The sequence below is a fragment of the Mustela nivalis genome (genome assembly GCF_964662115.1).
Source record: "Mustela nivalis genome assembly, chromosome: 11".
Taxonomy (NCBI): domain Eukaryota; kingdom Metazoa; phylum Chordata; class Mammalia; order Carnivora; family Mustelidae; genus Mustela; species Mustela nivalis.
The window spans coordinates 98004776-98018962 of record NC_139030.1 but is presented as its reverse complement, the minus strand read 5'-3'; the positions used below and the strand labels follow the sequence as shown (position 1 = coordinate 98018962).

General features: G+C 38.8%; 1 protein-coding gene across 3 annotated transcripts in view; it reads left to right on the top strand.

Annotated features, from left to right (window-relative positions):
• Positions 1 to 14187, top strand: part of PARD3B (par-3 family cell polarity regulator beta) — a 1038672-nt gene that overhangs the window by 470831 nt on the left and 553654 nt on the right. For 2 of the 3 annotated variants that reach the window (XM_082689121.1, XM_082689120.1), the window contains exon 4: positions 7363 to 7472. In XM_082689121.1, coding sequence (XP_082545247.1) covers positions 7363 to 7472 — 110 coding nt within the window. Of the gene's footprint in view, positions 1 to 7362; positions 7473 to 14187 lie in introns of those variants that run through there. The other variant, XM_082689122.1, reaches the window with a different exon arrangement.

The following is a 14187-nucleotide window of genomic DNA, read 5'->3' as shown; positions in this document are numbered from 1 at the left end:
ATAGCAGCGGTACTCCAATTTAAGTGGCTTTCCAACTAGTGAAACATCTTTTATCATGTATATGCCCACTGATATCTGTTGTGTAACTGGTAACTATTCTGTGAATTACTTGCATTTGTCCTTTCATGTTTTTGAACAGGCATGTTTTTTGCAACCCACAATGAAAGAAAAAAAATGATACTATTCATCAACTTGAACTTCTTTGCTCCTTTTATGGCAATACTGGGAGTTACTTTCCTAAAGGAGTGATATTTAAGACTAAAGTATTTGGACAGCTACAATTCTGCTAAAATTTGAGTTGGTTTCTCTTGTGTGGTTTTTCCATCATGGTGTCTGAAAGCATGTCACAGCTGCCTCATTCATCACAGGCCAGGCGCCAAGGCTGGTCAAGCACTCCTGTAGGGAAAGTGGTCTCTTCTTGGTCCTCTGCCATAAATTGTGCCACTATTGATATTATTACCAGGTTTTTTTCTTTTTTTTTTAAGTGGGTCTCCAGATTTCATTGCAATGGAATTTGTTAGGTATATGTCGAAAAGCCTTTTTTAGCACCCATAAAATCCTTACAACAAAGAAAATCTGGTTGTCTCCTTTACAAATGATGCACTACACTCGTTTTTTTAAATTGAGGCATTAATAGGATTACTAGGAAGAAAATACTGGTAAGACATTTAAGCCATCCGCAGGAGAGATCACGCACTCTGGGAGAGGTGCTGCTGTGCCTTGGCTGGTACATCCAGCCTTTTGCCAGACATGCACATGGGGCCGTAGCTTAATGTTTGTAGCTTTTAGCTACACATCCCCACCACCCTTGCCTTTTATCTGTATCTCTCCATCCAAATCTTCCTTTCTGCTGACCTCCTCAGATGCAAAGGAGGGCCCCGGCGTCAAAGAGCTGTCATTTCCCTTTCTCTCAGGCACCTGCTCTCAGAGAGAATGTGACCCTGCAGTAGCAAAGTGTCAAGGAAATAAGGCTGGAGTACAAATCAAGTCCAAGAGACTTAGAAACTTAATTTCTCTGGACTTCAGTTTCCTAAATGGCTACTAAATCATGGAACTATCTCTTTGTAGATCTGGCACGGGACTTGGGTGTAGCTTACCCAACACACTTACTTAGCTGATGAGGAGAGAGGTGAGCCTCGGAGGTCGAACAGCTTCCTAGAAGTTAGGCGCTGCCAGTGCCTCCTCTAGAAGACCCCCCTCCTGAGCCCCCCCATCTCACTTTGCCACATCCCAGGAGGACGTGTCCATATTTTAATGTCAAAGTGATTCAATTAACATCAAATTTATTCAGTGGGTGTTGAAGTACAGGATAATTGAAAGGCATTCCTCTACGTGCTAGTACAAACTCTATTAAGGAAAGGTACTATGGGAAACCCAGATGCAGCCCATGCCTACTGTTAATATTATTAATATACTATTAATATTGATTACCTATACAAATGTGTCTTTTCCTACTTATCACTTTTTAAGTTTCTAAGGTTTTTTAACTATTTGCAATTCATTTTTATCCTCAAAGTGAAATATTTACCAATTTCGGTGTATTTCAATAGCTTTTTCCCCTTTTGTATTTATCTTGTTATCCTCAGTGTCAGTAGCATTGCCGAGAGAACATGTTTTCTTTCTTTAAACTGTCTGTTTTGGTGATTTGATAATTCAGTAACTACAGAAGTAATCCCTTAGAGCAAAGGAAAATTGAAACTCTAAAAAGACCAGGTTTTATCCCGTCTGTACATAAACAGTTTATCTTGGAAATTCCAGGCCCTTTCTCCATTTTCTCCCACCCCGCCTTCGCTCTACGTTTGCCTTTGTGGCTTTGTTTGCCATTTCTCATTCTAGATACCCTTTCTTTCTGAAGCTTCTGGAAGAATGTAAAATTCTGTTTCTCTCATTGTTTTGTATGTGATGCCATTGATACACCTGTACGAACTCCTCCTTTTCACATTTTGTTTACCTCATCTTTATCTCTGCTTGTTTATTCTGGAAGCCAATATTATTTCTAATCTGAACTTCAGACTCCTCTTCATGATGCCCAACTGAACCTCAGTGTCTTGTTTTTCACACACTTCAAGACATCTTGGATTGAAAACATTGGGTTTGTCTGTTCGTTTCTAAAACAAATCAGAGCCGTTGCTGAAATTTTCCTATTGCCCTCTCTTCCCTAAGCACGAAGTATAAGAAACGTTTTAGACGCCTCTTTTATGCTTCTCATTTGCTTTGTATACATGTTCGTTGCTAAATTCTCCCATGTCGTCTCCTAGTTAACCGTTCGTTCCGTCTCTGCCGGCGACCGCTGAGTCTCTATCCATTTCTCGCTGCCCTTCAGGTCCCCTGGGCTTGAGTCCACCACGTGCCTTGATGGCACGTGAGCTGGGATGCCCTTAAGCTCTTTAGGTATCAGTCACTCTAGAATGAATAGGACTAGTACTGATGACAAGTTAGCCTTTTGGTTTTGCTCAGGAGAATCATTAACCATTTTTAGGTAAATCTCTACTCTTACCAGACAAGTTAGAACCTGTACCTTTGTGATGTTTTTTTCCTCTGCCCACTGAGGTATCATGTGGGTGATTCTTCTGGGCTTTGGTTTTCGTCTCGATAACTGCCTATCTTTCTAAAATGTCTAAGTCTTGGGGTACCTGGTAGCTCAGTCTGTTAAACATCTGCCTTCAACTCAGGTCATGATCCCAGGTCCTGGGATTGAGCCCTGCATTGGGCTCCCTGCTCAGTGGGGAGCCTGCTTCTCCCTCTGCCTCTGCCTTTCCCCTCCTACTAGTGCTCTATGGTGGGCTCTTTCTCTCTCCACAAATAAATAAAAATAATTTTTTTTAAAAAAATGATGTCTTTCAAAAATCTCCCAAACAGAATTTTATGTACAACACATCATCTGTCATTTAAGCTAATTCCAGCCCAAACACATCTTCCAAATGTAGGGATATGTGTGTGTGCCTGAGTGTGTGTGTGCGTGTGTGTGTGTGTGTGTGTGTGTGTGTGTGTATGAGAGAGAGAGAGAGAGAGAGAGAGAGAAATTATAATAAAGAGATGGAAACTTACACGGGTAACTTGAATTGGCCTTTATGTCTTCCATGGTTCATTAATATACCCATTTGATCCTTTTAACTAGTTGCTGCCTCTTTTAGAACTCTTTTCTCCAATACGAAGCAGGTGATCCTCCTCTGTCCCCTTATTTACATTTATAAGGACATTGGACAAGCAACTGTGTACCCCTTTCAGTTCTTGTTTTGCCATCATTCGAATGGTGACGCTTGAGCAGTGGGAGATGCGACATCATCTATAGACATCCAGGAACTGACTCTTGTGCTGGTTGGCACAAGGCCTGGAGAACCTGATGAGTCTAGGCATCTCTGTAAAGGGAAGTGCAGTGAGTGATTCTGTCCCGAGTGTCACATAAGCCCTGGGCATTCGTGAACAGGACTCCGGAAAGAATTCAGACTTTCCTGGTGGCAAGCCCCTGTCGTCAAGGACAGAGTCACCAGCAGCTACACACTTGATCAGCAGCTCTTCTGCTGAGAGGGATGCTGCTTCTCTTTGGTGCTCTTTGGCTTCCATTAATTTTCTGTGCATCTGCTTAAATAAAATGGGACTCATCCAGGCTACGGTGTGCATGTTCATTGGTGTGGGTTCAATAATCCATAGCTAACCCCACTGGCACAGTGCGCTGATGTCTACCTCTGTGCAAATTGTTCCTCGTCCTCACATCCTCTTTTTTAAAAGAAAGCCTAAGCAAGCACCATGACTACTCATCTTAATAGTAGTCACCCCTTGTATAGCTCCTGATACACAGTGAGGCCTCAACTAGTTAACCATGTGGAAAAACATAGTGCAGTTGTGTAAGATTATATGCTGTAAGGTACATAACATTTCTTATTTTATTTGAGCTTTGCTACCAGTAGCTTTTAAACTCTGATTCCAAGGAATACTGCTGTTCTCTTGAGCTGAACTGAGGACTTTTGCCTCTAAAATCTAATAATAAGAGTCCTTTCTTAATTAACTAAAAAATACCAATGAATAATGGTTTTTTTTTTTTTTCCATTTTCAGTTCCCTTCCCACAGCATCATTCTTTTTTCTTAAAAGCTTTGATTTCTATAGTAAGTCTGTACCTGGTTCAGCACAGGAGTATGTTTTACTAGTTTAATTTACATATTATTTCTTTTTATAAATTTTATTTACTTATTTGAAAGAGAGAGAGAGTGAGAGAGAGCACAGGCTCGGTGGAAGGAGCAGAGGGAGAAGGAGAAGACAACCCCCCCCTGAGCAGGAAGCCCCACATGGGACTCCATCATGGGACTCCACCCCCGGACCCCGGGATCCTGACATGAGCCAAAGGCAAATGCTTATGGACTGAGCCACCCAGGTGCCCTCATTTACATATTATTTCAGGAAAATTCGGTGCTCAGCTTTTGAGCAGGTGACACTGTTCACAACAAGAGCCAAGTAATATTAAGTTCATTTTATTGGGGGGGGGGGGTTGCAGGATTTCCTGCATGAAAACTGCAGACTGCATGGTTCCATGTCCCATGCCTGCCTTCTTTTATTTCAGCCTTCTATCAACACGATGATTTTTTTTATCACCAGGTTTTAAATGATGAGAATGTGTCACCAAGCCACCCAGTGTCACAGAGACAGGAGAGGTGAATCTCGATTTTCATGACTCCAAAATCCATGGTCCTCTTTACTGTATGGACACATGATCGTTCTTAGAGTCGAGTCTAATCTCACTGTTAGGTTATAAGCTCCTTCACGGCAGAGGTCATGTGTTATTTACTTTTTCCCTCCCACAGAAAATTCTCTAAAACTGGATGTGGTTGTCTTCCTTTTGTTTCAGTTAGTAGTGCTTGCAAGGTGGGCCTTCTACTCTATTACATATATATAAGGATTTCCCCCAAATTGTCTCCAGTACTTGGAATTACTTCTATTAGGATGCATCTGTCTGTCCTTTAAGTTGTAACTCATCTCTTCTTGGCAGGCACCTTCAAATGAGGCTTGGCAGTTTAAAAAAAAAAAAAATACAACTATCAAATGAATTTTAAATTGCCAAAGGAATGGTTGTTTAAAACTCTCTGAGATAGCAGTTCATATTTAAATATGCTCATTATTGATTCCAGTGTGAAATGATTTATGCTTATTATTAACACATTAAGACAGCCAAAGGAAAATTAGAAGGTGACTCAACAGGAGACATTTAAGTGTGGAATCCAAAAAAAAGTAGAGAAGAACAAAGCTTATTCCAGATGAGTTGGAAGTATGTTTAAGGTCTAGCCACCTTCCTTTGTTTTTTTGTTAATGATCCAAATAGTGGGTACACTGGTACCAAACTGAACTGTGTTGTCCCAGGAAACACCCTGTAATATTATGGCCTATTGATTGAATGCACAAATTCAAATTCATATTGTCATAGAATTATGTCTTAAATAATTAAACATTTTGTTATTGAAACAGCAGATATTGGTGATAAGTAGAGAGTCATAACCATGTCCTTGGAGTTGCAAGAAAATTATCTAGGGTGGCTTTAAGAAGAATATATTTATTATCCAGGAAAAGTAATAGGACTCTCTCTCTCTCTCTCTCTCTCTCTCTCACACACACACACACACACACACATGTATATTCTGTATATATTCATATATGTGTGTATGACTCGGCTGAAAAAACAGTACAGTTGTCAGTCACTAAGATTTCCATTTCTGTGCCTCTAAATCAACCTATTATTGGACCTTGGTGTTCCATGCTGGTTTTACTTGCTTTTAATTTGTTTGTTTTTAGATTACTGGCATGCAATGGTCTGGTCTGGCTTAAATGTTTAGAAACTAACTGGAGTTTCATAGAGTTTTCTCCAAATCTCCTCTTAATTTTTAGGATAATAGATTGCTTCTGAGGATATCACCTTTAGACAGATTTGTTCACTTTATATTAACAGTAATTCAGATCACCTGAATCGGGGAAAATATTGGTACAGGACTGAGACCCTATTGCCTTGAGATATTTATGATATTTTCACACCTACTTATTTTCATTTAATGTCTCATTCAAGAGAGTTGGGAACCATACAACTGTTGCTATGTCACTTGCTTAAGAAATTTTTTTACATGGAAATGGAGGAATTAGGGAATAACATAGTGAAATGTTTATTAATAAAAAAGAAATAATGGGCTGTAAACTTGGGCTTTATAACACCTTTTGGTTAGTATTTCATCCTCAGTAGATCTTAATTTCCTATTATAAAAGAAGTTATTTTTTTAAAAACAAGGATAAAAAGAGTCTGAACAAAGTTGGAAGGTATTAGCATCTATATTTTGTACAAAGAATAAAAATGTTGGAAATCAGATTTGTAAATAACTTCAAAATGGATTCACTTTTTGTAACTGTACCATATAAAATGAAATATGAAAAAATGTTCTTTTAAGCAGCAATAGCTCAAGAGAGTTGGGGAAGATTTTGCAGAATATTGATAAATGGAGAATTGCATTTCTCCTGCTTTCCATTTTTTCCCCAAAGTGTGTGAATAAAAAGTTAATTTTTATAAGAGAGCAATTTTTAGACCACAAAAGGATTTTTTTGAGAGTTTCCTCTACAATGGCCAATTTTGTATGAAACAAATTATTTTAGGCCTAATTGTAGGCAGACTAGTTAGACCGCTAGCTCTGTTAAGGTTGAATTTCACTTGAACTTTCTAATAGTATGATCTTTTCTCAGAATTTAATAACCAGCTCAAATATTTAATAGTGGAAGCTTTTTATTAAATTAAAAAGAAATCAAGATATTATTTTAGAAGAACTAACTTATTTTCCTTACCAGTTTTATCGACTTCAGGAAAAAAGGAAGAGAATGGAACCAATCTCTTTCTATACTTCAATAGACATTAATGCTCTAACCCCAGCAAATAATATATTTCAATGTATATTGTCATTCAAAAGATTTGGGAAGCACCAAATGGCAGCAGTAACTATACTTCTAGCTCTACTGAAAAGCAAATTGCACTGACTATGTGAACCTCTTTACTCCTCTGCGGGATAATCATTCTTTTTGATACTCAGATACATTCTCTAGATCTGTTTCAGTTGCACACTGCCAACGTCTGCATTGCCTAAAGGTTTTGGTTAAGTACAAAGTCTTGTTTTGAAAGGCAAGTGAGGAAAGAAGAGAATTGCAAGATTTTGTTTCCATGTGTCGGTCTGTAAATAGATGACAAAAGATCATTAAATGGATTAATTTACAAGCATCCTTAGAAATAGAATGTTTTTACATAAAAGCATGTTGTAAACCTTTTTAATTAAATTGCATTGTACCCTTGCACTCTCTCCTCCCCAGGGTTCTGCTGACCTCTCACCTCTTACTTTGTCCTACAGGCACTCCACTGCTGGTGAGGAGAAGCAGTGACCCAGCTCCGGGCCCACCTGCTGATGCCCAGCCGAGGGCTTCACACCCCAGTGGCCAGAGTCTGAAACCTGTTATTCTAGTAGGTATCCTGCCGTTTGCCTTTCTAATGAAAGATCAAAGTGCCTTACCCGTAGACTAACTGGGACTTTACAGTCTTAAGTAAGCTGATCGTTGAAGAGCATTTGGCAGGACATACAGTGTTAATAATAGCTTCTATGAGCTATCACTGGAATGTTCTGGTAACTTACACAGCACTGATTGGTGCTTTACACTGCATCATTTAAACTTCTACACCAAGGTGGGCATCAATTTCGGCCTCCATGTTACTGATAATGCCATTGAGGCAGAGGGAGGTTTAGTAATTTTTCTAGGTCACAACTAGTAAAGGACAGTAAAGAATTTAATCCAACTGATTTGGCCTCAAAGTTCACACTGTTCACCAGCACACCACACTTTCGAGTTTCCTCCATCCTCCTGCTTTGAACGCCCAAGGATATCATTTCATGTATTTTCAGCGTGTTAATACAGGGCTTTTTGAAGTCCCACCATGGTGAGGGGTCATAGAGTTTCAAGATACAAATATTATGTATGTTGTGCCAGTACTGGGTTTCTAGAACTCAACATCCAAATTAAAGAAAAATAAAATTATGTATCAGAAGTGCTTGTAACAAGACTCACTTCTAACTGATGGGTTAAATGGAGAATGAATCCTGAAGAGCTGGTGTCCGCCTTTCATACAGTGTGGTACTGTCGGATCTTTCTGATAAATCCCGAGTAGTTGGAAGAGTTGTGACTGTGGTCCAACCTTGGAAGTTGCCTGAGAGACTTTGGTTAATGGGTATATATTTGTGCAATAGGTGATCTTCAATAATGGAGCCATTTAAAAAAGTTTCCTAAAAGCCAGGCTCTTTTCCATTTTAAGTCTCACTGTCTATAGTGCCCTAAGGAAAAAAAGCAATATTTTAGACTTATATAAGGATGCTGAATGAACTAAGCAGATTCTCACCAGTTTGGTATAAAATGTTCTCAAGAACATGTGCCAATGTGTATGAGTTAGGAGTCCCTATATCAAATCACTAATAATTATTTACTTATTTACTAATAAGATTGTGGCAGTGTTTTGGCATATTTCTTTCTATAAACAAGGAAGCAAGTGTCCTCAAAGTGTTTTAGATGTAAAGTTTCTCCACTGTCCTTTTAAGGAAACATATTTAATGGAACATTAATTTAATAAAAATCAGGTGTATGTGTTCCACTCTATTGTTGAGTTTAAACAGAACCAGTATTTAGCACACAGATTGAGACCGTGTTAAGCCCAAGTATACTGGATTGGAGGAAGAGAAGCTATATAAATGAGAAAAGTTACAATTTACTGCTCATTTTTTCAATGTAGGTATACCCCAAGTCAGAGTATATCTGATTGTGTTACCATCATTTACATGCAGAGAATCACCTGTATTTAGTTCAGTGTTTTTATCACTTAGGTTCTGTGTTTAGGCCAATCGAAAATATTCAATACTGCTTTCCTTATAGGAAATGAGGACTGGTATGTTTCTGATAGATTCCATGATCTTACCAAACTAGGATACCATTGAGTTCTAAGTTGAGGGATTTGGTGAGGGAGTATATTATTGCTAGTAAAGATGCAAGTCCTAATTCAAGAAGAAAGGCTGGCACCCCAAATTCTTTAACCTAACCGTATGCAAGTTCCCAGGCAGTGGTTGAGTCTGTATGTATCAACAGTAAAAAGGAAATCACATTTCTTCCTTTCCTCAATGTTCTCTGTGGCTGATGAAATGCAGATCTGAGGCCCAAAGAATAGAGTCTGGTCCTTGCTTGCCACAGAATACTGGCACATCCTAGACTTCTCTTCCTTTGGTTGTAAAATAATATCCAAGCAAACTTGAAGCCTTAACAGCCCAAGGTGCAGACATTGTGCCTTATTTGTCTATCTCTAGTGCCAAGCACATGGAGGGTACATGCTATATATGTGTTGGACTCAGGAATGTAGGCCCATATTAGTCTACGAAGAGTTCTAGAAGTTCTCAGAAGTTTACCCATCTGTTCTAATTTGGCCATTCTCTCTGCTACCCAAAAGATCTACCAGGTAGAGATTTAACTGCTCCAAAGTCTGGTTCACCTCAAGCAAAAGAGGCAAATAGTTTAACTGCCGTACTGTGAAAAGCAGGCTAAGTTAGTAAAGAAAGACGTTCAGTGAGTCTGTTTTGATCCAGAAGAAAAATGTGTGTGTGTGTGTGTGTGTGTGTGTGTGTGTGTGTGTGTTATGCTTCTGTTCATTTATTCCTATGTATCCTAACTCAAGGATCTGTCACTGGACCTGCTTGTCCAATATTATAACCACTGGCCACGTGTGGTTATTGAGCACTAGAAATGTGATTCGAGTGTAACACACAAAATGCATTTTAAAGATTGAGGTATAAAAAAAAAAAGAGTAATATGGAAGACCTCATTAATAATTTTTATATTGACTACACATTGAAATGACACGATGGTATATTAGGTAGAGTAAAATATACTATCAAAATTATTTTCACCTGTTTCTTTTTAAAGCATGGCTACTAGCAAGTTTAAAATTAGATCTATGGTTCACATTCTACTTCCATTGGACAGAAGAGCTCTAGACAGAAGTAAAATTGGATCTAGCATTAATGAAATGGTTTGAGACCCTTGGGAGAAGGTCTTTGGGTCGCCCATCATCTCTGCGGTAACAGTATGATTAGATTTGCCTGGGGCAGTCCTAGTTCGTGCCTGTTGTCCTGGCATAATTATTAATAGTGTCCCCTCCACCTCCCAGAGGTGTCCGTGTACGGATGATGAATTATGTGGCACCCTACATATAGCCCCATAGTCACTTTCATTGTTTGCTCAGCGATAAGAGGAACGGCCTTTCAAGGAAACCATGGGAACACAACCATGACTCTCACAAGGGAGCACACTGCAAAGAGGGGTTTTGTAGCCAGTCCCTGAGCCCAGGGACTACAGAATTGGAGACTGCAGATTCTTCCCCATCTCTCAGATTCCATAGTCCCACATGGTTACTTCCTCTATAAACTCACCATATTGGATGTCTATGAATTAATAAGTGATGATGAATATGGGATGTGTGTGATAATTCAGCCATGGTACAAGTAACATGAACAATAATTGCTTAAAAAGCTCTGTTCGATGACATTGCATTCCAATATCCAAAGGAAGAAAAACAATCAAAATTTCCAGCTCTTAAACAGAGTGTTCACATGTAAGTAATTCACAGATGGCAAAGCCCCAAGTGGGTTATGTTCAGTCATTCCCAAGAAATGAAACTTGCTTATAACCCACAGTTTAAAAAGCTGTAAGGATGAATATTTGACACATTTGATTATGTTGAAATATTGCCTTTAAAACCACAGTTGATGACTGTTATTTTTACTTGCACTTCATTAGGCTTATTATAGCAGGAAGAACTTTCTTTGATGCCCAGAGATGCATGTTTGTGAAAAGCTGGAGAAGTTGTACTTGTTTTCTGGCTGGTTAAATTATTACAAATTGGTTATTTAAGATGTACACCCTCAGACAAGGTGAAGTTTTAAAAAGCGTTTAAATTAGGAAAATCAAATTCTGTACAAGTCTCGAATTCTGTGTACTGAAAAGCCACCAAACCTCACTCTTTGTTACTTAGGGTACCACTGGTTAAACAGCATGGAAATTTATTTTCTTTCTTCCTCTTTTCATAAACCCGTCAGTTAATCAGAATAGCATAATTATTAATGTGCAAATTGTAATGACTATTTATCTTTCAAAGCAATAGAAAAACCAATCCTACTGACTGCTTTTGAATTAAAGAAAGAGAATCCTGGGGGCAAGAAGTAATAGTGGGAGTCTGCTTATGGGATGTCTTACCTCCCTTGCCTTGATTGTAACCTGGTGTTTTTGGCTTAAGGGCTTGCCATAAAACCAGGTTCTTGAAATTGATGTTCCCGAATTTGTGGGTGGAAGAGAACTCTAAACCAGATGTGACTTTTTTCTTAATATCCGGTTAACTACTATGGTTGTTTTGTGTTTTAATGACTGTTTATAGTTTCACATTTAACCCCTGAAGCAAAATGATCCTGCAGGGCGAGTAAATTAAAAAGTGGATTCCTGAAAATTATAATGCTATGGTTGTTCTCGGAGAGTAAATGACTTTGTTTGTTCTAAAACCGTTACTTCTCTTGCATCACCAAAATATATTAAGAAAATATTGGTCCGTCTTTTAAAGAGTTCATATCCACAACATATACATTTTCTTTTTTAAAAATAGCATGGCAATACTGGGGTTATTAAGTTGGAAGTTCATGGATGAGTTTCAGAGGGTCTGTTAACCCTGAGGTGTTATGCTGTGGACCTTTGCATGGGCATGCATTTCTTTTCTTTTCTTTTTTTTTTTTTTTAATTTATTTATTTGACAGACAGAGATCACAAGTAGGCAGAGAGGCATTCAGAGAGAGAGAGGGGGGAAGCAGGCTCCCTGCTGAGCAGAGAGTCTGATTAAGGGCCTGATCCCAGGACGCTGTGATCATGACCTGAGCCAAAGGCAGAGGCTTAACCCACTGAGCTACCCAGATGCCCCACAGGCATCCATTTCTTGTGAAGGAGACTCTCTTCCTTTTTTTTTTTTTTTTTTTTTTTTTTTAATTTGAGACTCTCTCATATCTTATCAAATTTTAAAAGGGAAAAAATGATCAATAACTGCTTGTTTGCAGGTTTAGGATGAAACAACGTGAGAAAGCCATCAATTCTCAGAATTTGGTGAAGGATAGAGATTAAGAAGTGTGGTGGGAATTTACACCACCCCCCAAATATTAAATAATTAAGGCTGTTTCATCTTATTTTCTTGTGGCCTATCCAACATCTAGGATATAAATTTCAGATGTAAGGATGAATAGAAGTTTTTGAATTGCTGCATTGAGAGGTCAGCAACCTGATCCCAGCAAGAGTAGGGTTGGAGGTAAAGGGAAGACACCCTGGGGAGAAGTGCTTCCCGTGGTCTTGCATGTGAAGGGAGATAAGATAGTTCTTTGTAGTTTTTCCTATTTTATCAGCAAAAATAGTGGCAGGTAGCTTCAAGTGGAAGGAAGTATTTCCAATGAATAGGGACATTCTCTTTGTGTTTTGCAAATAATGTGATGGAGCGTTGATTTGAGAAATTTTCCTTTGTGTGTCGCAGATATTTGAAATCATCATCATTGTTGATCTTGGCTTAAACATTTTCATTTCCATGAAAGACATCATTGAAATATTACAGAGAAATTTAAGTAGCATTGCTTTTAGGGTTTAAAATCATCAAATTGTCACTGAGAGATGTGAGAGAACTTTCGGTGGTGGGTCCCTGACTGTCAAAACCCCACACAGAAACTTAACAAAAATTTTGAATAACCAAATCATGTTTTTCTTTCCACTAGATACCCAATGAAGTAGCTATAATATAGAAACATTGAAATCAATTAATTGTTGTAGACGGTGATGTAGATGGGAAGCAAGGCTTCATTCATTGTCTCCCAGTGAGGAGAGACGGACACCAATGAGCAAAAGGGAGGGAGAAATAACGTGTAATATGTAATTGTGTTATTTAGAGATACTGAAGCCTACAAAAGGTTTTTCTTTTTTTCCCCCTTTCTGACACAGTGATTTAATAATAGTCCTGGTGTTTGTAACTCCAGCTGTTCACGCTGTGTGCTGATAAGACCAAAGCTTGGAGACACATTGCAACGATGGTTTTCATATGGCTTTGTTTTCAAGAGATAAAGCTGCCATCCAGGATTTCAAGGGGCCAAATGTTTACTTAGTTTGGCAAGTTTAGGCAGCTTAATTTCCGAAGCAGTTATGTTTATAAGACTTGAGTTCCAGGTGGGGAAAATCCAGACACCTAATTTATTCTGCAACAGAATTTTTCACCAAATCTTATAGAAATTGGTAAAACAAATTTGGGTTTTCTGGATGTCTGTACCGTGACTAATGAAGGAACCTAGGAAATGTGACTCCTGTTTGGGTGTGTGTTCCCTGATCATTCTTCTTGGGTCTAGTCCAGAGCTGGAAGTCTAAGAGAAGGACCACTATTCACAGGTTTGTTTCAGAAATTAAAAAAAAAAAAAAAAAAAAAACGTGATGTGTCCTCTTTTGCGGTTTACATTGTTCTGCACGTGATGAAAATTGCATGGGATGCCTGGGTGGCGCAGTTAAGTGTTCAGCTCTTGATATCAGCTCAGGTCATTATCTCAGGGTTGTGAGATCAGCTCTGCTTCGGGCGTGTTCAGCAGAGTCTGCTGGAGATTCTCTCTCTCTGCCCCTCCTCCTGCTTGGGCGCTCTCTTGCTCTCTATCAGAGGAAGGAAAGAAGGAAGGAAGGGAAAAAATTGCATGCGTTTTGCTTTCGTGTCAACATAAATTGATTAATCCTTTAGATGCCCAAGACCTCTGCTCTGTGCCTTCTGGGAAACCCAAGTTATGGTATTTGTCTTCAGGAAACTTACAGTCTGGTTATGATGACCAAATCTAAAGCCCTTAAACAACCCTAGCAATGTGCAAACAAATCTGAAATGATCAAATAATACATTTTAAGGATCAGAGTTTGTGTCCTTTGTCTTTTCTTACACTGCTCGGCCTCCATGCCCCTCGAGGGAATTCCCATGCACAGAATCTCGGTTAGCTCTTATCCCCCGCAAATACAACTGCTTTTTTACATGTCTTCTATGAGATGGAGATCCTTGGAGGCTTGAGTCAATATATTCATTTTTTTTATCCAAGCCCCTGACACCT